Raw genomic sequence first — 25,187 nt, forward strand, 5'->3', positions numbered from 1 at the left:
TTTGTTTTTAAACAATTTGATCGATTTGGGCACTGAAGAAATTCAAAATAGAGCAAGCAGGTTAGCAACGATGTGTTCTGGTGATTTAGAAAAGTGCTTTTTTGATGAGTGAATCCATCTACGTTCTTATTTAACAATGATAGCTCGAGCCGGGGAATTATCCCGAATAAGCAAAGCGATTTTATAGGTTTTAAGAAATAAAGAATTTGAAACTATAGAACTAAAAAAAGTTTTTATTGATAGATTTTTAATACGGAGGGCGCTTATTTTTGAATTTCCCTTGAAATTTCATAATCTACTTCTAGATCGTTCGATATCTCATACATACTGGATGCCAAAAGCTCTCATCAAAATGTCTGGAAGAAGTTACCCTTACTTTTCATCAGATCCCCTAAACCATCAGCAAATATAAAAAGACATAACATTTTAGTGATATGCGCCATGTACTAACCTCCATTTCCGCTTCTGAAATTATGTGGGCATTTAATATCTGACCACTTTGTTTGGAAGCCAATATGCATCCGAAAGGACCATATGCAACAATGATTTTGAATATTCCCAACAAATCAGAAAACACCCGTTATATACAAAACGGAAATAATATAGAAAATAAAAATTTTAGTTTGAAATTTGAAAAAATAATTTTTAAACAAAATAATTTACATTGACCAAAATTAATTTTGCACATTAAAGTTAAAAAACCATAAAAAATTGAAGAAAAAAATTTGTTGCTACATTTTTTTAACATAATAAATTTGAAGCGCGGGACTAATTTGAAACTATAAATACTGTAATAAGAATTAAACAATAATTACTAAAAATTACTTTTAAATAATATTTTTCGTGTATCTAAGTTAACATTGTAATTACATCCGCAAGTCATTAAACTTTTTACTCATATAACCCGCTGACATAACAACCTTGGAACAATTCTATTCTTAAATTAATCAAAATTATTGAACACTAGCAGTTACCCGGTCGCTTCTCTAAGCTATTTCAATTTTAAAAATAAAGACTACCGCATTATAGCCTTCATTTCTCTTGCCTTCACTTATGCCCCTATTTGTTCTCAAATTCATAGGCTTTAATTTTTTTGGTACGGAACCCTATTTTTTTTTAAAGTAAAATAAAGCTCGTGTTACTCGCTGGTAGCTTTATGTTGGTGAAATAATTTTTAAAATTGGTCTAGTAGTTTTTGAGATTATTTATCCATTAAAAACAAACAAACAAAAAAACTATTTCCTTCGTCTTTATGATATTAGTATAGATAAAAACATAAATAAATTAAAATCTTCGAAAAATGGTACCTTCTTCGATACACTAATAACATAATGTTTTAATAATGGGAATCCCATGTCCATATCCATCTTCATTTACACATGGTAGTTCCCCCAAAACCAGAACATGAATACTTAAGAATTACATTACGATTTTAAACTTGATGATGAGTCATTGAAATTCTGTTTAACAGATTTCATCATTAATTTTAAAATCGTTATCTCAAATATTGCATACCAGTTTTAGGGGAAATACCATGCCTAAATTTAGATATGGAGGTGTGATTCCCTATAACAATGCACAGCATCTTGAGTTCATGAACTCCATGCACACTGCACAGTCAATACAACACATAGTGGGGGTTTTTTATGGAACGATTTTGTTTTTATCTGTCGAACAGACATTAAACTAAAACTTCATGATGATAATACCTACTATTCTCAATTTTTATACCATGTATATGAAATATACCAAGGTATACTAAGTTTAGTCCCAAGTTTGTAACGCTTAAAAATATTGAGGCTATAAACCAAAATTTGATACAGGTGTTCATGAAATTACCTAATTAGTCCATTTCCGGTTGTCTGCCTGTCTGCCCGTCTGTCATCTGTATTTGAAAATCCTAATTAAATGTAATAAAATAAAAAAATTTTAAAAATCAATAAGCCCTACTTTAACAATCCGGGTCCATTATTGGAAAGTTTCAGCCGGTTTAGATTTTAATGGGTTTTTGATTTTGAAAATTTATTTTTTTAACTAACTTAAACTAAATTTTTTAACACTAAAAATTAATTGAATTTCGCAACATTTCCATGAATTATATATACTTCATGGCGCTTCCACCATAATGGTTCAATATTTTATCGAAAAAATAAAGTCAAAATATATTATTGTTATCAAAACTAAAGCTTTATTTCGAATTGCAGAGCCCGAGTAGATTTAAAGTTGAAATTTTAATTGCAAGATTTATTTAAAAAGACAACAATAAAATGTAAAAAAAAAAATAATTTTAATAATATTATGATTAATTCGAAATTACCGCACTAAATTTTTTGGAAAAATTTACCATTACCTTTGGTCACATTTCCGATCACAAGTCCGATCTCCGAACCATTCAAACCATTTATAAACACTTTTTTCAATTTTTTCAACTTTTTGAACTGTTTTACACACGGTTGATGTCATTTTTTTTTTAAACACACAATCGAAACTTAGAAAATTTAACTTTTAACAAACAGACATCCACAACTCTTTATTTCCGAAAATAAAAATTATTGTAACAAACACTGTCAACAAAATTGTAACAAGTTTGACAGCAAATTCAGTTCATATAATAAACATAATCTCGAATCAAACAATAAAATTTATGCAGAAATAAAAAATAAAAAAACAATCTGAGCACTTCCCAGTAATTATTAATACAATTAATAATTAATTTTAATTAATAAGTTATATTTTATTGAGGAAATTTTACAACGGAATTCCTCTACAATTAGTCTCAACTTCTTTACTATTGTGGTGAATTTAATTTTAACAATATGTTTTGTGTTTATTCGAAGGAGTTTTCATTTTTAACAATTTATCTGCATGCAATGTTTTTGAGATTTTAATATTTCATATTCGATATGCAAAATATAGAAAAAAAACCAACCGTGGTGGATATAGCCTTTAGAGAACAAGCCAACAACTTTTCTGACCTTCTATACATAATTTATTTCGACTTTAGTCTTGTTTAAACGATAATAACAAGTCCAACTGAATTTGGACTTAATGAGTCAATGAGGATTAGTGCTCAGTTAATCTTAATTTCATGGCGAAGGAGGGTAGTTTTTGAATTTATAAAATCTCTGAGTATCAGACTACAAATATTTTCAAGTATTACAGCCGAGAAGTATTTGCAGGCTCTGGACATAAAATTGGTGGCTGGTGGGTCGTAAATTTCGTCAATGGCGTCGTATAAATAAACAATAAATACAATATTCGCATAATTTACTTGATAAATATTTTTTTTTTGCATTGCAAATTTTATATTAATTTTTAAAAAGACGGGAATTTACATTCTCTTCATTCAGTGTCAACAATTAACTGAATCGTTCTCAAATTCTCAGATCGACACACATTAAAAAAATCCTTAAATGCCAAATATATATATATATATATATATATAAAATGATAACGATTCTCAGAATGTTTTGAAATACTTTATATTTTTTTTGTCTTAGTTCTAAAATATGCCTTTATGGTTTTTGCAATCTAGCACTAATACGGTATTCTACTATGTTTGAAAAAATACTTCAAAATATTGATTTTCCTAATAGGGTATTCTATTTATAATAAAAATTTGTAACTTACTCGTGTGCTTAGATTTAGATACATATTTGACGTATATCAATTGCAGTGAAGTAGTTGATATACGAAAATTTTAAAATTTATTTATTCTGGACTGGGCTCCTAAATCTGGGGGCACAGTCCCGGTTGCCCTATCGTAGTTTCGGCCTTGGATAGTGCCATCACGCTACTTAGATTAAAACAACGAATTCGCCAGCAATTATTACGCCCCACCGATCACAGACGCAATTTTGTGTTATTAAATTAATAAAAAAAATGAAATAATAAAAAATTTTGTATTTCGATTTTACAGATGAAAACAATAATTTTCTATCAGAAAGTTAAAAAAATCATCAAATGGAATGGGGAAAAATATGATAATTATTAATTATATGCACAAAAACGTTTCAATTACAAAGACATATTTATGTGCTAATAGTAACATTATTATTAAATCGTTTTTACTATTATTAATAATAATTATTTAAAATATTGGTAATTAAATTAACGATTTAAAAGTCAATCATTGAGAATGTTTACAATTTTATCAGTTTCGATGACGAAAGTACGGTAAATTGTGTGATACTTCGACTAAAGTTACTTTGAATTAATTATGATGGCCAAGAAATAGTTTTCGAATTATTTATTAATAAATTAGGTAATTTGAATTATTTTGATTTTATCTGCAATAATCATAAACGGAGTTATTTTATCTATTTGTTATTTTAAACTCGTTGAAGAGTTAAAAGTACAAGCACACAATCAATTTTTTAATAATTTCTTCAAAATTCACCAAGCTGATTTTAAATTAAAATCATTATAACCCGTATAAATTTTAATTAATAGGTATTATAAAGATAAAGAGTTTGTTCGGTTGAACGCGCTAATTACAGAAACCACTTGTTCGAATTGAAATTTTTTTAAATGTTTGATATCGATTAATGCTCTATATATAGTTATAGACCATATAACATCATAAACCAAACTACTGAATGAATTTTAATGAAATTTTACAATAATGTACCTAATACGTCAGAATAAAACATGAGCTATAATATATAAAAATACTAGTCGGCTTCGTTCTCGTCCGCATTCGGTGGACGATTTCGAAAACTACAGTATGGATTTTAATAAAAATTTTACATTAATATAGAGCTCATACATCATAATAGCACATAGGCTATAATTTATAAAAATAGCACCCTTCGCTGGACGATTTCGATTTGAAAAACAAAATAATTTTACCCGTAGCTCGAAAACTACAGAATAAACATTTTTCTGGCCGTGAAAGCTTTTGATCGGAATGATTCAAATAACATTTTAGAGTAGGTAAGACAAAATTTGACAGAAAACCATTTTCTTATCTAATCTTGCTGGGTCCTTTGCCTACAGAGTTTTAGCCTTTATTTATATGCTAACATGTGCAGTATCGTCGAATTTTAAAAGAATTGTTTTTTGAGGCTGATAAAAACACTTAATAATTAATATAGAGAAATAAATTTTTACACTCCCTATTATAATTTCGATTTAAACTCAAAATTCAAAAGATACCATTGCAATTTTTTCCCAATTATCTCAGTAAATTTTTCAAACAAAAGTTAATAATGCCTTTCGGTATATTTAATAATTTGTTTATTGAAAATAATTAACTAGTTTTTCTAAAAATGTATACAGGGCAAAAATCTACAAAAAAAGCTATTTATTTTAACCCAAAAAAGATTGTGCACATGCATGCATGCAGAGTTTGATATAATTCTAATGACGTAATAGTGTCAACAATAATTATCTAATTCCACTTCCTAGAAAAAAATTTTCATAATATGTATAATGTATACCTACAAACTTATTTATTTTTATAAATTTTTTAAGTAATTATTCTGTGGGAGTTAACAATACTCAAGGTTCTTCTAAAATTTTTATTTATTTTATTCATATATGAAATTGATGGTATTTTTCTCTCCATTTTGTATAAAAATTTTATGTAAACAATTAACCGCGGTTTCCAATTGTTTTGTTGCTATGGTAACCGCAATAAAGCGTATTATTTCTATATATTATAAATGCGAAAGTAAGCATGTTTGTTTGTTATGCTTTCATGCTAAAACTAGCGAATGGTTTTTAATGAAAGTGTACAGCAATATAGGTCATACTTCAGAATAACACATTAGATATAATTTATAAAGATATATTAATTTAAAAAAAATTAATTTAATTTTACATTACCATAAATTACAGATTTTTGTAAAAGTATTCATTTGATATAACCATTAATTACAGATTTCTGTAAAAATAATCAATATAAAATATTTCACGGCCATCTTTTCTGATATACTCAATGAATAATTACGACTATTATACATTTAAAAAATAGAAAACCATACATATATTTTACCTGTGTAAAACAATCCTTACCATTATTTTGAGTGTTATAGAAAGGAGATAAGCAAGAGCAATCTTTATCAATCTTTACTTTTAAACCCAGCGAAGCGGATGGATATCACTCTAGTATTAATAATATAATGGTTTTATTAATCAAATTACGCAATGAAAGCTATATGATTGCGGTGTAATGATATTCCATACAATAATATAAATAGTTAACTGTTGGGTAATTGTTGATTTATTTTTAAAGTTGGGAAGTCTATGACCTTCAATTGTTTATTTTTTCAAGAGTAATTCCCAAAGAGGATTGATAAAATTTTTATCGTTTGAATTTAATTTTCCCAACTGTTAATAATTGAACTTTCTTGTTCAAAAAAAGTATGGAGTGCGCGATATTAACAATCATATTAAGAAGAATTAGTGTGATGCATTCCTATAGACCTCATCGTGTGGGGTATCGTTTGACAGTTCTGGAAACAGCCAGATTGTGCTACTTTTCCCAAATTAGACTTTTTTTATATGCTTGGCCTACTTTAAAAAATGTTTGTGCCACAAAAATTTGCGCACCATTGTAATATTTGATTGAAAATAATGAGACGCTTTGGGCAGGTACTACATAAGGCTCTTTTCATCACAGATGGGACTACTTGATAGAAATTTTTCTGGCAACCCAGAAACATACTGTTGTTCGCAAGAACTTTAATACACATCAGTAGTTTTTAGACACTGATGACATGATATGCACTCCTTCGTGAATCGATTAAAAAAATTTTTCTAATGTTTAATTTTCTAAATATTTGTTTAAAAGTTTCAAAAATCAAACAAATGATGTCAATGAACTGTCAAAAATTACCTAGAAAAAAAATAATTATTTGACATAAATTAATAATCATTTTCAAATCCTGTTATTTTGTTTCTATAGTGCTAAAAATAAATTTTGACAAAAAAACTGATAATTGATCTTAAATCAAATGAATTCGATAAAAATGATATTCTTGGCCAGAGACAAAAAAAACTTCCAGTGAAGAATTCTGACTGTACGTGCAGAAAGGTGAAGTTGATTTTTAAAAATCATTCCTGATTTTCAAGATATCAACGTTTAAAATTCCTTATTAAACAAAGAGGAAGCTATCCACTAATGACGTCATACGGGGGTAAAAGTAGATGGACAACCTTTGAATGCAATCTTTGATTGCTTATAACTTCTTTGTTTTTTAATCAATTTTAATTTCACTTTCAAATTTTGTCATGGTATCAAGTCTAGTTTTACATTTTTATGGGTAATATGACCAAATCGACCAAATCAGGAAAATTCCCTATTGGCAAGTATATTGGCTTCCACTTAGTTCAATAAGCTATAAATCACCTTTTTATAAATATTTTTCGCTGACTATTTCAGCTACTCATTTATTTAACAGCCCATTATAACTATTTAAATAAATACGTTTATTATGATGGCGGGAATCAATCCCGCAACCATCCATATACGAGGTTGGAAATATTAACAAATCAAATTCGTCAAAAATAATTATCTATGAAATTTGTTTAGTTAAGTTTTTTAAAATTTAAAAGTCAATTTAAATTTTATTTTTAACTTATTTTGTAAAATATTAATCCATGATTTCATCAAAACTCCCTGAATTTCGGCCACCGAAAATTTCCTTACCCAATATAGCCCAAATCAAAATAGCTCAAACCAACAATTCGATTTAATCGAACTCAAATAAAATCAAAATATCAATCGCAGACTATTTTTGTCATGAGGCTATTTTTTCTTGATATATTTTTATTTAGTTATTTATTATTGCCGTAGGATATTTGTTTGTTGACTTATTCTTGTTGAGATTATTATAACTGGGTTATTTTTGTAAATATTGTTTTTGTCTGGCCAGTTATCATATGTCTGGCGGTCACAGGAAGTTCTATATTTGTGCATAATTGTGGGGAATCCAACAAAAAATAAATAAAAATTCACAAAACAAATGTGTCAGCTAAAAAACCAAAATTGTGTGCATTTCCGGTTTAACAGCAAATATACTAAAAAATAATTGGATTTTCCATTAAATTATAGTATTTATGTTCATATCTTTTCTTAATCTACAATTTTTTAAGGGTTCTTTACATAGAATTTTGGGCGGTACTATAGAGACTACTCGAATAATTATCAAATGGACTCCATTTTTGCATTTTTTGGTTTGAAATTACTCTATTACTCTATACTCTATGATTTTTTCAGTTTTTTTAAAGAGGGGAGTGCACTACTTTGGGAGGGGGATCCCAACCCTTTAAAGAATAGGAAAACCTTAAAAATCACAAAACATATTTTCATTTTAATAATAATTAATTACAGCAATTCCATATATCATATTCCATATTTTGGTGAATATTTACATTATTCGGCAGCCCAGTTTCATTCACGCATAAGTAATGACTAAACCAATTCTTCGATAGATCAAAATATTTTGAGTGGTTTTTTTTTTTACGTTCGGTATATTTATATAAATACAAATTTAATTCTTCTAGTTGTGAAAAAAACTATAATAATTTTATCCGCCTAAAACTTGCATAATTTTTTCGAATTTCAATAAAATAATTAAACTCATTTTTGGAGGTATCTATCTGGACCTAAATCAGATTCTGAAGGTGATTCAGACTGGTTGATTCCGAAATATCAATTAAAAAAATTGATTAGGTACTTATATTTTCAAAAACTTGTTGATTTATTAATTTATTATATGCATTAATCAAATATCAAGGAATCGTATCTTAATTTCATTAGTGAAAAACTATAGCAGAAACTCTTAAAGCTTACCCGTTCATATCTATCAAAATATTTTCTTATTAAAAAAATCACTTTTTCAATTTAGATTACACTTCACATTCACTACAAAATTTAAAAACACTAATTTTATTAAATTTCACCATAAACACTCCGACAATTTAATATGGTTTTAATTATAAAAGTATACGCATGAATTATTTTATCACCTCCAAACTCTTGTGGTTTTTTGTTCGTGTGTAAAAATAAAAACTTTTGCTACATTTATCTGTTAAAACATTTTCAATTGGTAATAAAATGGATTCCATTAACAAGATGTTTCATTTTTATGCAAATATTTAACGATACAAATTATGTTATATGAATATTTACAAAATGATAAATTGGTTTTATTGTTTTATGATGCAAAATTAACGAAGACAGTAAAAGTTATTATTTATGAAATAATTTATTTTAAAAAGAATGGTATTATTTATGCTTATTCATTTAAAAAATATTCTTTGAAAAAAAAGTGTGAAAGTTTTTGGTGCTTATGGGTTCCTATTAGTTTATATAGTTTGATTTGGTTGGGCTTTAATTCGTTTTAGTACTTGCCTAACAAGTTTCCAGGTTTTCCGGAGTAAATTTCAAAAATCAAATCTACAAAAATGGTGTAATTCTACATTTGATTTATACAGTTGTTTATGTGCGGTTGCCAAAAATGTTTTTTTGGCCAAAAAATGAGCCTTTGCGATTTAATTTTGGAGTGAATTACTTAAATTTACGAATTTTGGTCCCGTTTTTGGATTTCGGCCGCATGCGTTCTAAAAATTCCTTTAAAATATTGCATTGAGTTATTCGCAAGATAGTTAAAACTCCATGTAAACAAAATTGTCTTGTTTTAAGTAAGTTACAGTAAGCCAGTGACCGCCTCAAACAGGAAAACAATGTTCTTTGCGCTTACTCTTTTTACATTCGGTGTAAGTAGAAAAGGATAGCCGTACCGAGTGTAAAAAGTCTAAGTAACAAGAATATACCTGAAAAATTTTATGCCAGTAGAAGTGTATATAGGCTTGGCGAGGAGCGGCTATAGGTCAGACAGCTGCTTCTTCAGGAACTAGATTTAAAATTGATTCATTTGGCAAAGTGGGAGCCTATGCCAAAGTACTGGTGAAATTATTAAAGTTTCAGGACAAAATTGACTTGCCCCCCTTTAGACCAACAGTTCCTGCTTCCTTTGGCCAAAAGCTGGGTACATCCATATAATGTGCCTAAGATTTAATTAATAATCTTGTTTAATCAAGAACTACAAGTTTTTGTAATATTATTACAATTCATCGAGGGGAAAAAACCAACTCCCTCCAAAACAGTAACTTTTTGATGAGTAGGTAAAAATAAAAATAATTTTACCCAAACAGACTTAAAATACTAACAGATATGAAATTCAATTATATATTCAAATAATTTGAATAAAAATTGTAAAATTGATTAATAGCCGGGCTAAGGAACACACAAAATAGCCATTCTTAGGGAGTCCTCAAAAACAGCTCCGATTTTGATGATTTTTAAAAAAAATGATTCTTTTTATATATTATTTAAAATCAGAAATATTTCAGAGGGGGGAATAATCTGGAGGAGGAATAGGCAATGCCACGACTGATATATCAACGCCCAGCCTAAATCGCTAATGATAGAAGTTTGAAATTTCGAGACGATATTGATTTTATACTGTAGGTGTCACTTAAGCAAGGAATTTTCCAAATTCAGTCCCTAAAAGAGTGAAATAGGGGATGAAAGTTTGTATGAAAATATATACAAATCTTCATTTTTGAGTTCACTAATTGATCGATATTAAAAATTCTTTCACCAATAGAATGCTTCATTATCAGCAAGTAACATGGGCTGAATTTTATTTTCATAAAAATAAGGGCTTCGCACCAAAAGTTCAAGTTTATTAAAAAGTGAAAACGTCATTCTCGAGTTCGCATTACTTAACCGATTAAAAAAATTCTTTCGACTATAGAATTTTACTTTTTGTGCGGAATCCTAATTTAAAAAAAAAAATTAAATATAGCCCATGTTACTTGCTGATTTAAAAAATGGGTTAAATAATGAAATAAAAATGACAGTTTGTATATATTTTCAAACAAACTTTCAAAGTACTTATTATAAGTACTTATTTAGTTTTAAGATTAAAATGTTTAAGCAAAAGATTAAAAGGTATAAGTCATATTTTTTTATATAGGATCATTATTTAAAGTATCCTAAATATATCTTTATAATTAGATCATTTTAAGATCATTAATTAAATAAAAATTCACCAGAAAATAAACAGTTCTGATGAAGTGTAAGTTGATTAATTATATCCAAAATACATTCTTGATTGAATAATTGTTAGCCAATAGTGGTAATTCTGAGCCAATATTTATTATAATTAATATTAATAGATAATGATGTATATTATTAATGAATTTTTTTGCAAGAACAGCAAAATCCCAATTGTTAAGTTTTGTATATTTTTAATGAAGTTTAACTGTATATTTGTGTTATTAATCAATTAAATTATTATTATTATTAGATAATCAAAATATTCAAAATAAATCAATAATAATAATAAAAATTTTCAGCATATTATTAAATTAAAAGAGACATTGTTATTACTAATAAAATGAAATTAATAATTCAAAACATACAACCAATTTACAATTTAAATAATTTTCTATTTGCATATTTAATATTTCCCTGTACATATATGTCTATATAATGTGTAGTTATAAGATTAAAAACACTTTATTTTAACACGTCTAGCAAATTAAAAAAAATTTTTTAAAAAACAAAAAGTTAAATATAAACTGAAAAGAAAAAAACATGTCTAGTAGTTTACATAGCGTCATAAACAGTCGGGACCCATTATTGAGAAGATCTGCTGGGCTTAATTTTTTCTTTTCAGTTCATATTGAATTTTCATTACTGCCATATCTTCAGTAGCATTTAAAGGTAAAACCAAATCGATCGGCGTAAGAATAATCGAAATCGGTCCACGCAATTAGGCTCTATTGCGCCACATAGGAACTCATGTACATTCTTTTTCACAATATGGCATCTGTTGGTCGTCATATTGAATTTTCATGACTGCCAAATCAGTAGCACTTACAAGATCAAGACAAATCAATTGACGTCAGAATCATCAAAATCGGCCCACGCGTTTCTTCTCTAGTGTGCCACATAGGAACACACATTTTCACAATATGGCGTCTGTTGGTTCGCCAGATTTAATTTTCATTACTGACCTATCTTCAGAAGTACTTGCAAGGTTAAGACAAATCGATTGACGTCTGAATCATCAAAATCGCCCCACGCAGTCACTTTAATTGAAATTATTTTTAATGAAAACGAAAAGATAAAATTAAACAAGAGAAAATTAACAATTAGGTTAATTGTAGAAATATCATGTATAGAAAGGGTTGAATGTCAATGCTTTCATTTTTTTTATAAATAATTTGGAAAGTTTAAAAAACTAACAAAATTAAAGCGGTTTTTTTCGAGATTTCTTCATAAGATCACTAGGTGAAGCTACATTCAACTCCCTACCTTTTATAGTTTTGGAGAAAATGGACATCCGAAATTTTGTTTTAATTTGCGCCTTCGCGGATAAATATTGATGTTTAAGAAAAAATGTTTCAAACAAAAGTTAAATTTGACCCAAGATTCAATTGACCTATATTGCGTATTATACAAATTTCAGCTTGATATCTCTTTTCGTTTTTAAGTTATTGTAGGCACAGACGGACAGACAAGACAGATAGACAACCGGAAATGGACTATACGAAAGTTTTTATGTACACCTATAGAAAAATTTTGTTCTTGGCCTCAATATTTTTAAGCGTTACAAACTTGGGACTAAATTTAGTGTACCTTGATGTATTTAATATATACATGGTATCAAAATCCTCCGAACTATTTTCAAAAATCAATATTAATAGGCATAACTGGAATATACACTCATCAAAGAGAAATGTAAAAAACTACATTAAAATGACGATCCGGGAAAACATAAATCAATGTGAGTCATACTTAAATTTTCTTTAAATATAAGATACGATTATTGCGGTTGTTTTACTATGACCCACGCGATTAAACTGCAATTTAAAGTGTTTGCTGATACGTTTTTGTTTTAAAGTTAAATGTTAAATTTTATAATATTGCTAGTATTATTATTATAAAGCGGATTTGACTATAGTGGAGGTATTAGTGAGTACTTCCCCATAAATGTCAATACATGATACAAGTTAAATGCATTTTATGGAGAATTGTATACCAAGTCTTTCTTAATTTAACAAATACACTTGATCTAAGTTAATGATCTATGTAATAAATTAATGATTAATATTTCTAAAAAAGGAATATTACATATTCTAAATTTAAGCGTCATTGTATATCCTGATAAAATGAGGTTGAAAAGTTCAATTTTTACACAAAGAAATAACTAACAATATTTTTACTATATCAGTTTCCATAAGTTAAAAATAATGTTTATTACCAAGAATTTTATTTCTAGAAATAATTTTTTATGAAGTTTTTCACTTAAAATTGACCTTGAGAAAATAATTTGTTAACAAAGACATATTCTATATTCTTCTTTACAACGAAATTATTGTTATTAATTTCACAGTAAAAGAATATACAAATATTAATCATTATGCAATAGTCATACTAAACTGTTATGCAAGTTGTCTATTCACATAAATCATATAAAATATTTTAGAATATATTCAGGCCACCCTTTAATTTATATCTTGTAGATTTATGAACTTCAAATAGAGGGAAATCTTCAATTTGGCTTTTAAACCCAAGACCATCTTACTTATTTTCACACTCTCTTTTAACACTTCTCTAGTTATGGATCATTGTGAGAGCTCAAGAAAATGAAACAAGACATCTCCAGAAGATAATCTTTATAGATCAGAAAAAGAAAATTCAACCTCCTTTGGCGGAAGAAATTACAATTACTAAGGCTAATCAGAAGGAGGCTCGGAAAAAACATCTAAAATGTCTGTTAGTATTAGTAAATTTTTTAAGTATTACTGAAATAAAAGTAAAAAATAAGTTTGACCATACTTTCACTGAAAAAAAAATGCAAATAATGGCACCCTCATCCCGAAGTTGGCCGTTTCATATTGAAATAAAGTAAAAATACTTTCAAACAATTGCCTAACGATTGGAACAAGTGTAGCTTAATATTTGTATTTAGAATAGAATGGGATAGAATTTAAAATATGAATTCATTGATACAAAATCACTGAAGTTAAATAAACAAAATCATTACTTCTATGAAAGAGATTGACTTTAGTTTAATGTCATGCATTTTATTGATGGAAAATAAAATTGTACTAAGTTGGGATATATAATCGTGTAAATAAAGCGAATCGATGAATTAAAATAAAATTTCTCTGCATTTGCTTTAAATAGAGTATTTGGTAATTATGATCACATATCTATTATGTCTAATCCATATGTGATTGAGACAACTTCATGAAGATTTTTCTTATCAATTAAAAGAGAGTTTTAAATAAAAAATTCTATGACATTTACCATAATGTAACAAGCATAGATAGCGCACTTGGGTAAGCTGTAGACTTAGGACACTAAGATTAATATTAGTCCATATGTTGCTGGTTCAAATCCGACTTGAAGAAATATAATTTTTTTTGTGATCATGTAGTTGTAGTTGCGAGACAAAGAGGGAAGACGGTCTCTTTTTTCGCTCTCTCTTTTAGAGTTCAATAATTCACTTATTGCGTTTCCTATGCTTTTGCCTCTATGTTATATAACCTCTTTGGGTAGAACCAATAAAAAAAAAAACATTGTTTAAAACTATGTAGCATTTCAAAACAACAATATTTGAAATTTTTTAGACAATATATTCCTTTCATACAAACAACTCATGTGTTTGTATCAACTTCACCACTCAGCCCAGCACGGTAATTCTATCACATTCGTGACACCATTCGCTATATATGATCTCGCGATGAGGTTGAGACAACCCCATATCGGTTGGTATTAAGAATTTTTTTTCAGTTTATCATTAAAAAACACGAGATTGGCTTCTAAAATTCATTTCCACAGCGGCCTGTTATTGTGTTGCCATTTTGAAGGTTTAAAAATTGTCTTGAGATAAATGCTTCTTTCTAACAAATTATTTTTTGGAAATTGTAATACAAAACGTTCTAAAAGGTAATTGAATTTATTTAATAAATTGTTTAATAGCTTTCGTCTATACAAATGAATTCGTAGAACTCATTAAATTAATAAATGGCTCTATATTTACAAGAAAGTGTATATAATATTGTCTGTATTAAAAACCACATTTTTAATTGTAATATAAAAAAATTGTTATTCTAGTAGCTAGTACATAATTAAAGTAGTACATAATTAAAGAAAACCACAGTTAATTTTTTAAATTGTGCTAAATAAATTATAATCTATTAAATATTGTATTCACAATGGCAATTGCTATTAGTTTTATACAAAAATAATGTGGTTGTGTTATATACACTGCCTATATGTTACATATAATAATATATCATGTTCATGAAATAAATGCTGTTTAAAAATGCTGTAATCAAGTGTAAAAAATTATTTAAAATAGAGAATAATTTTGAGATGTTTAAACGCAATCTTTTTGGCGCTCTCTGTTGATGACGTATTAATATGTGATCTGTCACTTGGTGACAGTTCAATGTATTGCTTACTACAGATGTAATATCCACGTATGTAGTAATTATAGTATATATCCATGGTAACACCATGCAAAATATAAGTAATTAATATCATACAGAATGTAAAGAAGTCTGACAAGCCACTATGATGCCACGTCCGTTTTAAAATTTGAATTTCTCTTACTGAATTTGTACTTTTATTAATTAATTTTAAGTAATTAAAAAGATATTAATTACTAAAATAATAATTTTTTAGTTGAAATGTCTAACCAATAAATTTGCGGAAAAAAATATTTGAAAAAAATTTAGATTTCATGAATATTCCCTATTCCCTAATAGAACCCTATTCGACTCGATACGGAGCTTTTTGTATTGGCCTTTGGAAGTATCAGTGTTATTTTGTCATCTAGTTTCAAAATGTGGAAACTTTCTGGATGGAGATGAAATCGTTTTGGCGAAAAATTAAAATATCAATCTCTTATCATAAAAAAAAATTTTAACGAAACTTTTAAAGTCTTTCGCGATTGTAAATATTGATTCATAAATAATAATTAAATATTTATGAGTTTGAATAATAAAACCTTTCTTACAACCGCCCATTTTCTAGCAAAAAAAAAGGTATTATAAAAGCTTATAAAAGAACAAAGATATTGTTTTTCTTACGTCCCTTAAAAAATTGAGGAATGAACATTGTTAATTCCAAGGCACAATGCAATGAACCCCGTAACGATCCCAATTGTCTTTAAGGATTTAGCAGCTGTCAACTTTTTGCAACGGTCCGTACCAAATTATGTGCCATTTGTTCACAAGCTCAATGGCTACGCATATAGAAAACCATTTTGTATAGCGCTTTTAGAAACTGGCCGAAGTCGAAGGCTCAAAAGCTCTAACAAATTTTATTTAAGATTAGCTATACAAGCTACAATTAATAACACAAATGATTTTAAACTTTTATTTTGAAGGTTTATATTGACTGTAAAATATAGAAATTTAATTCAAATCATCTCTAGAAGCTGATCTAGGGATATTAAAGAAATTGCCTTGCAATTGATTTGTTAAAAATAATAAAAAACCACTTTCGTCGAAGGTGGTTTTTTCGGTCGAAGGCGAACAATCCATAAAGATATGACAAATAGAGAACGCAGCAGACCCTTGCGCTCTCTATCTGTATTATCTCTATGGAAAAATTCGTCCCCAACAGTTTCATTGTCAGATATATTGTGATTATAAATACCATGCGCTTTAGAAACTCGATCTTCAACTCGAGGATATCTCAACCAGGCGACGAAAATGAATCCGAGTCGAGTTTATATTTAAAAAGAAACCATGAAACATAGTTTTTAAAAAATGGGAACAGAGGTCGAAAGGCGTCTTAAAAATTTGGCACGTTTGGCATCATGACTTTATTCTGTACATTTGGTTAAATTCTCTTCTAGTAAGTACTGTAAAATCTAAAAATAAATAAAAATTGTACTTTAAAATGCCATACTTTTTCAGGATCATTGATTAATTAGATTCAGTGAATTTTTAACAAAAATTATATTATTGATAACTTGTTAACATTTAAAAATCCAATTTTTTTTGTTGATCGTTTATAGATATTTTGTTTAGTATATAAAATAAATTAACAAATTATATTTTTTCTATTATTTACTAATTTCCGGTAATTTAACAACCAAACAAATAGAATACGAGGGAAAGGAAATCAAATGACCATGATAGAATAAAGGTACCTCTTCCAATTGTTACTAAATCGACAATAAAGTTAATATTCTTCATTTTATTAAATTGTTGATGCAGGCCAGTACCCAATTCTTCAATAAAATACTATTGAAATTGTGTATCCGGTACTCATTTAAAAAACAATATTTTCACTTTTTTTCGTAATATTTTACAAATATTAATTTTAATATTAAATTAAAAATATAATTAATGAAAACTTAGGTACTTGAAATAACTATTACTTTCGTTAAGTTTAGCTAACGACATCGGGGTTTATTAAGACGGTGATGCTACTTATCACAACGAGTTGTTTCAATGCTACTCATAATAATTATAATTATAGTATACTCGTTTGTGAGATAAGTTTGAGGGAGCAAGAGGGGATGATCCACAATGTCTAGGAACCATTTCGGAAATCGCGATCTTCACCGACCACACGATAAAGAAAGAATCGAAAAGTTTCAGTAATTTCCTAGAAAATCCGCTGAGAAAACGATTTATTTTGTGTGACACATGATGGCAAGCATAAAGTTTATAGCAAGAAACAAGCTACAATCATCGAGTTAAAGCAGCTATTAGAATCTTGCTCAAATAATTATTTTATCGACTAGAAAGCTTTTGGACATCGCCTTCTCAGCATTGTCTAGACCGTAATGGCCAATGGCTGAGTTCTATATCTATTCACATTATTTTGAACTTTATGCTTTTTTTCATATACAGTTGAGTCTTGCACTGGTCAATAAGGTTTTTGTCCAGTGATAATGAGTTGTAATATCAAGAAGTACGCGGTTACTATTCATCAATCATAGAAATTCACAGCTGGTTTAGCTCGATTTCCGAGATATGCTCATAGGATGCTTTTGTAACGCGTTAACACCGCGCATACCCACGAACGAATTTGGAGGTATTTTTATAGGGCTTCAAATACGAAAGTTGACTAACGACAATATTTTCAGTAGTAAATTGAATAAAGCCTTGCACGTTATTGGCTGTAAAATGTCCCTCAAAATACATATTATGGACTCACGTTTTAATTTTTTACCTCAATGTATGAAAGGCGTTAGTGATGAGCAGGATGAGCGTCTCCACCAAGATATAGCGGATATGTAACAGCGTTATCAAGGAAAGTGGAGCCCTGCTACATAAGCGATTATTCTTTGGCGTTAAAAAAGATAAGTTGTAGATCTCAATTATAAAAGAAAGTGTAGTTCAACATTACACTTTTAAATTATAAAAATTTATTAATGTAAATAAACTTTTAACTGAGCTGTAAGCCTTTTTATTGATTTCCACAAAAAAACCGAGATAACTAAGACATAAAATTATTGCCACTCTAAAAACCAAGGGATAATCAAACTCACCGGATAAACACGTGTTATTATGTAACAATATTATTTTTGAATGATTAATAGAGTAGAATGATAGAGAGCGCTAAGAAAAATGCGGCTGGACGAAAAGTATCCCGATTACTGGATGGTTTCGACTATCGAGTTTCCGATTATCGTGACTGTATTGTATTTGTAATTATAAATGTTCCTTACAGGTTGCGATATCGATAGCAGTTGTTAAATAATTACAGAATACGAATGAAAGAGACAATATTACGATACTTTTATACTGATGATGATTAACTTGTACTTGAAATTCATATTTAAATTACAAAAATTGATCTAGGCCTTACAATTAGAACGAAATAGAATATTACCGTAATTCAAAAATAAATAATGAAATTTGAAAAAAAATAAAATTTATGTAAAAATATACTTAAATATTCTGATTTCGAGTCATAAAAGCACTTTTAATCACGTGACCAAAAACGCGGGTAAGCCCTGCTGTGATGTCATAGCGGTATGAGTCATAGACCATCAGTTAGTTCAGTGTAGACAGCTGGGTATAATATATACATAGATAAGTATTTATATTTATATTATAATCAGATGTCTATGAATATATCTGTCAAAATTATTTGTGTTATTTCGTAAAGTGATACCCATATTACGTCATCAAATTGGATGCCCGCGTTTTTGACAGTTTAAAAAAGGTTTAAAATTTAATTTAAGTTTTGGCAAGAAATTGTGTGTATTTATCCCATATAAATTTTTGGTGGCTTTTTATTAGCAAAATCTTCTGAAGTATTTTTTCAAAAATAGTGGAATACCCTATTGAATTTTTTTTTTAAATAGTTTGTTTATTAATATTTTCCTGTATGCCCCTAATTAGCGTATGATTATAATAATGTATATCTACATATTGATTACTGTACACTACACCTGTATGAATCATAGTTTACGTCTATGTTATTACGATTATAATTAACATATTAACGGATGTGACGTCATACATTGTTTATTTACATTGTTTGTGTAGCGTGAAATAAATATGTACAAGTAAATTCAAAGATTTTTTTGTATTTGATTATCTGACGTCACAAACAAAATTAAAAGAAAATGTATATAGATCTTTGTCTCTACTCAGTGGAGAGGTTTTTCTCAACTATCAATACTTTCTTAATTAAAGAATAATAAGAAAAATTTCCACCCCATGTTACTTGCCCCTGAAATCCGCTCGTAAGTAGTCGTTCTGATCATGATGAGATAAATACTCGTAAGCACATGGCAAACATTTGTAATAAAAAATTTCTTCAATTCTTCTCAACAGTTCTTCTTAACTACTTCATTTTAAATTTTACAAAGAAAAGTCAAGAACTTTTTACTGAATATATCGTAACATAAGAATCGAATTTCAAAATTCCTTAATAAATTTCATTTGTCAATGATTTGTCAATGACTTTTCTCGGATTTTTGAACTTCTTCAAAACAGTTTCATTTTGTTAAGAAATTTGACCAAATTTAATTTTGCCTGTATGATTGATAATATATTTTTCAAATTTTTAATTAATTGAAGCAGTTTTTAAAAAAAATATTTGAACCTGTTTTCTGAAACTCAAAATAATATAGCAATAACTCTTGCTCCATAAACAACATGGCGTCTGATTTTTTGAATTTAGCGCCGGCTGAGCTCGACAAATTCAAGAAGACACAAGCATTCAAAGCTTTTCTATAATAATCTGAAATCCATCTGAAATTCCGACATGGTTTTGTATGGAAACACAACAGGTTTGCACACTGTAGAAGCTTTTGCCAATCGAAAGCATAAAAAATTTGTAATAAAAAAAACTTTTTTAAGGTGCCAGCTTATATTAAGAATGAATTGGAGCGCCTCAAGTAACATTAAGAGCTTGTTCCTTATAAAGTATTTTTTAATAAAATTTTTAAAATAAAACTAAATATGTTTATCAAATATGGTGGAAGCAATGGGAAAATCAGGTAATGCTTGCCATAAAAATGCATTGTCATTCGATTTACATATGCATGCACAATTTCAGCTCAATCGATTAAAAATATCTGCTTCAAAATTGAGCTGCAAGATTCTACTGGAACTGACATATAGTTACATATACATATATACATTGCAAGTAAAAATGGATATCGAAGGAACACAAAAATATTTGACGAATGGCAAAGTAAAATTTAAGGTGTTCACTATATCATTATCTATCTAAAATTGATCTATAAAATGAAGTCGAAATGTATAGTCATTTCAGTTTGATTTGACTATACTATTAGATAATTTTTTTTACATACTTAAAGGGAAGTCGAAGATTATCATACACACGAGTATTATGACTCTACTGACCCTTAACGTAAAGTACAAATCCATTGTCTATTAATGCAGATTTATAAACTTTTTTTTGTTATTTTATGCAATAAGGATGTACGAGAACCAGGGCAATTTTGGAAAAAATGCTTGATTTTTTTTGTGTGAAGTTGGACTATGTCTAAATTAATACTGAATATTTTAGGGGGGGGTTGCCTGATTATTTAAATAAATAAATAACTTCAAAAGTAGGCATATTTAACATTGATCTTATAGTGAAACGATCGATGGATGATTTATTTTCATAGGTTTACTATATTTTCATAGAAACTATTCCTTGTGTCATTAAACGTCGAGACGCCACGCAGTCATTGTCTAGCTCAAGTGTTTTCTAATCAAAACAATAATGCAACACAAAGCATGTGAAATTAAAATTTAGTTAGAAGGTTAAGGGCCACTTGAATCAAAAACAATTATTATTTTATAATTATTTAATTGGGGCATTCATTTATTTGTCTTCAGTAGTTTTAATTAGATACTTATGATTATGAATAATCGTAAATAATATCAAAACAAAATACAATTTAGTATGAAATAATCGCTAATAATAATTAAAATGTATAGTCATTTTAATAATGATAAGAAAATTATTCGCGATCTTATTAACTGACAACATATGATTTATAAACAGAAAATCACGTATAATATGTAATTAAAATCAGAACAATTTCAAATTATTAATAAACAGAAAATCACGTGAATTTTCTAAGAAATATTGAATCATAACAAACAGATAATGTTACACCACATGACTTATTATTACCTACTTGTAGAAGCGGATTAAATGTCAAAAGCGCTCGAAGCTAGGCAAACGCCTTTATTTAAATATTTCTTACATATTTAACTTACATATTTCTTGTATAATAACTATTGCTTCTTTGTTTGAAAACTTTGTGTCTAATTTTTACGAATAAGTTGCTTCTTATTTGTTAAATAAAAAAAACGCTTAAAAATATTAATGATAGGAACAAAATTTTGGTATAGGTGTATAAAATCACCTCAATAGTCCATTTTCGGTTTTCCGTGCGTCTGTCCGTCTGTCTGCCAACACGATAACTCAAAAACGAAAAAAGATATCAAGCTGAAATTTTTACAGCGTACAGGATGTAAAAATTGAGGTCATGTTCGTAAATGAGCAACTTTTGTCTGAAACATTTTTTCGTAAACATCACTGTTTACCCGTAAGGGCGCAAATTAGGCGTAAATTGTATTGTATGTATTATATGGGGATATCAGTTACGTATGTATCACATGTGTAATGTGATAGAGTAATCAACACTGCCTATGCATGGTATTTCAACAATTAACTCAGTCAATTGTTAAACAATTAACTCAGTTAATTTGTTTTTAGAGAATCAAAAACTTGAGACAAAATTTTACATTTTGATTTTCGTAGTGACTAAAATAATTTGCTAACAATTAATTAAAAATTGTGTTTTAAAATTGATTATTTTTTCGCAAAAAACCTTTTTCTATTTGGTTTAGTTTTTTGGTTCTATTTTTTAATTTCCTTAGGTACCTAACAACTTGATGGACGTCATAACTTAAAACCAAGTATCATCAATGGTCTAGTTGTTCATGTAATGAGTCACAAAACCAAGAAACAAAAATCCAATAATTTTCAAAAAACAAAGCATCCGTGTTTATAAAAAAAAAAAAATAGCTGTTGACATTGAAGATTCACTTTAAATTATTTTGATAATGTGAAAAAACTCATCTTAAATATTGTTTGCATAAAATCCCACAGATGATCCTTTGAACGGCAGTAAAATTTTTTAATTTTTGCAATAGGGCTTCCAAATTAAATTTCAATAAAAACTGGAGATTATATCACTTAAACCTTAGAATATCTTTTTTTTCGATCTTCGTAAATAATCGAAGAATAAACTTTGCAATTTTTTAACTATTATTTTTTATTTTATACAAATTATTCATTTTCATACAGTATTCAATTAAATAATCTATACATATAAAATGCTTTGTCCTGGATGACTGACTGACAGATCAACGCACAGCCTTAACCGCTGATCGTAGAGACCTGAAAATTGGAGATTGTGTTCTTTGTATGATTCCAAAATTCTACACCCAAATTTTGTTTGGGACAACGTGATTCCTTGGTTCAATATACTTCAAATTTTGGATAAAAATACTTTAGCAGAACTGATTGAAGTATTTGTATGTATTTCAAGTTACCCAGCGAAGCGGGTGGATAACTGCTAGTATTATTATAAAAAAATTATTAATACCCTAACTCTATATTTTAGATAATTATATTTTTTAAGGACTTATCGAAAACTGAAGACCGGAAAAACGCCTCGAAAACCAGAGACTCCGGTCCAAAATCGGAAATTTGGAAGCTCTATATTGTAGATTTTTTTAATTTTTCTCAAAATTTTTTTATTTGATTAATTAAAAGAAAAAATTTTGAAAGAGGGAGGGAAATTTCAAATTATGCATAAAATTTGTTTTATTTCGCTATTCTGTCATTTTATTATCATTTATTCTAAAATAAAATGATAAAATAATTCTGTAAAAAAATTTAGGATCAGTCAACGACCCTAAAAATTTTCAAAACAAAGCTTTTTTTATGTATAAGAGAAAAAAATTTAGAAATTTTGCTGTTTCATGAACTTTGATCAGTTATAACCACGTTTCATTAGTTATATGACGTAAAAACAATTTTAAATAGACTTACCTTATATCACTTTGTTTGAATTTTCCACTACTCCTCCATTTCAACGGCGATGACAAAAATTTCTTTTTTCCAGATGTAGATGTTTTTTTTGATGGTTTTTCTTCCTTTTTCCGTAGTGATTCTAACGGTAATTCAGATATTGTTGTAATTTGATTCGATTTCTGTCTTAAAAACGAAAATTTCTGAATTGAAAATCGTCTTGTTTTCGGACTCGTTTTGTCATTAATTTTTTCTATATTTGGTTCAATCACTAACGATATACAACGGGGTTTTGTTTTGTTCATCGATTCCGTTTCGGGTACGGTTTCAATAACTGATAATCGTTTATTTTCTATTGTAGTATTCTCAAATAAATTTGTAGTACTTTTCGATATAAATTTTTTATTGGTACGTAATTTTTCATTTAAACGACGATTTAATTCATTTTCACGATTCTTATTAATTAATTCATCACTGGTCGACGATTTTCGACGAAACATATCATAAAATTTTTTATCACTTAAACATTGTTCACTTAACTGTTGATACACTTTTTCATAATTATCATTTAAACTACGCTCACTTCGTGGTTCTTCAACAACTGATGATTCTTTTGCTAAAATTGATAAACCACGATCTCGTTTAAAATCTGCAATAGAATTAATCGTTTGTCTTTTCATTTTTTGTAATTCGATATAATTTAACCGTCTTGAATAATTGTTACTAGTTCTCCGAATAATAGTTGTATTACGATGTGGACGGTACTTTTGTAAAAAATTTAATAAACAAAAATTTTTTGTACAAAATTTATTTGTGTTTTTATTATTTGATGTTCGTATTATCCGGTTTTTGTATGTATCTGTTAATTTTTTGCGATTATTTTCAATATTTGATTTATGTCCAATATGGACAAATGACGGCTGATAATCTTGCATTTTTCGTTCAAGTAATACTACACAAGATAAGATGAAAATAGTTTATCAAATAGATTACATTTTTGATATTTTTTTTTCTCTCTGGCCACTTTTAATCAAAATCACTACAAAACACTTTACAACTGAGTGTTGAAATTGATATATCTAAGCCGAGGCGCTCTCGTTTTAATTAATTAAGTACCTTAATTAATATAAAATTTAAATTAAGCGCGTTCTTTAGTACGTGTAATGAGGAGTTATGAAAAGTTTAGTAGGAGTTTTTAATCAACAAAATTGTATTCAACAGTAACAAGTTCACAGCGGTCACTTTTTAAGAGTGAAGTTTTCCCCTCTCTTCTGTTCGTACCGTATGCGGTATGTTTCTATATCATTATTGTCGTTGTGTTTGTACTGTACTCCCCCCGTGACGCTTATATTACCTTTTTTTTTAAAAAAAATTATATATGCAGTTCAGAGTACTAAATTATGTTTTATTTCGCGTTAATATAACAATAGATAAAGTACAAAAAAATTGTAATTTTTATGTATTATTTGAGTACAATTGGGTACTCATTGATGTGCCAACTAAGATTATCTAGACGTAGGTATACAGCCTTTAAACTGAATTACCGAAAAATTTTCTAGGATCTTTTATGCATGTAGTAAGCACAGAAGCATATTAGCCCGTATACACA

General features: G+C 28.1%; 1 protein-coding gene across 2 annotated transcripts in view; it reads right to left on the reverse strand.

The window, feature by feature from the left end:
• LOC123300865 (protein unc-13 homolog 4B) overlaps positions 1-24,234 on the reverse strand; it is a 49,442-nt gene extending 25,208 nt beyond the window's left edge. Inside the window, exon 1 of one of the 2 annotated variants that reach the window (XM_044883519.1) lies at positions 23,600-24,234. In XM_044883519.1, the coding sequence (XP_044739454.1) occupies positions 23,600-24,078 (479 nt within the window). In that variant the 5' untranslated portion in view covers positions 24,079-24,234. Of the gene's footprint in view, positions 1-8,800; positions 8,915-23,599 lie in introns of those variants that run through there. The other variant, XM_044883522.1, reaches the window with a different exon arrangement.
• Positions 24,235-25,187: the final 953 nt, after the last annotated feature.

The sequence above is a fragment of the Chrysoperla carnea genome, chromosome 5 (genome assembly GCF_905475395.1).
Source record: "Chrysoperla carnea chromosome 5, inChrCarn1.1, whole genome shotgun sequence".
NCBI lineage: Eukaryota > Metazoa > Arthropoda > Insecta > Neuroptera > Chrysopidae > Chrysoperla > Chrysoperla carnea.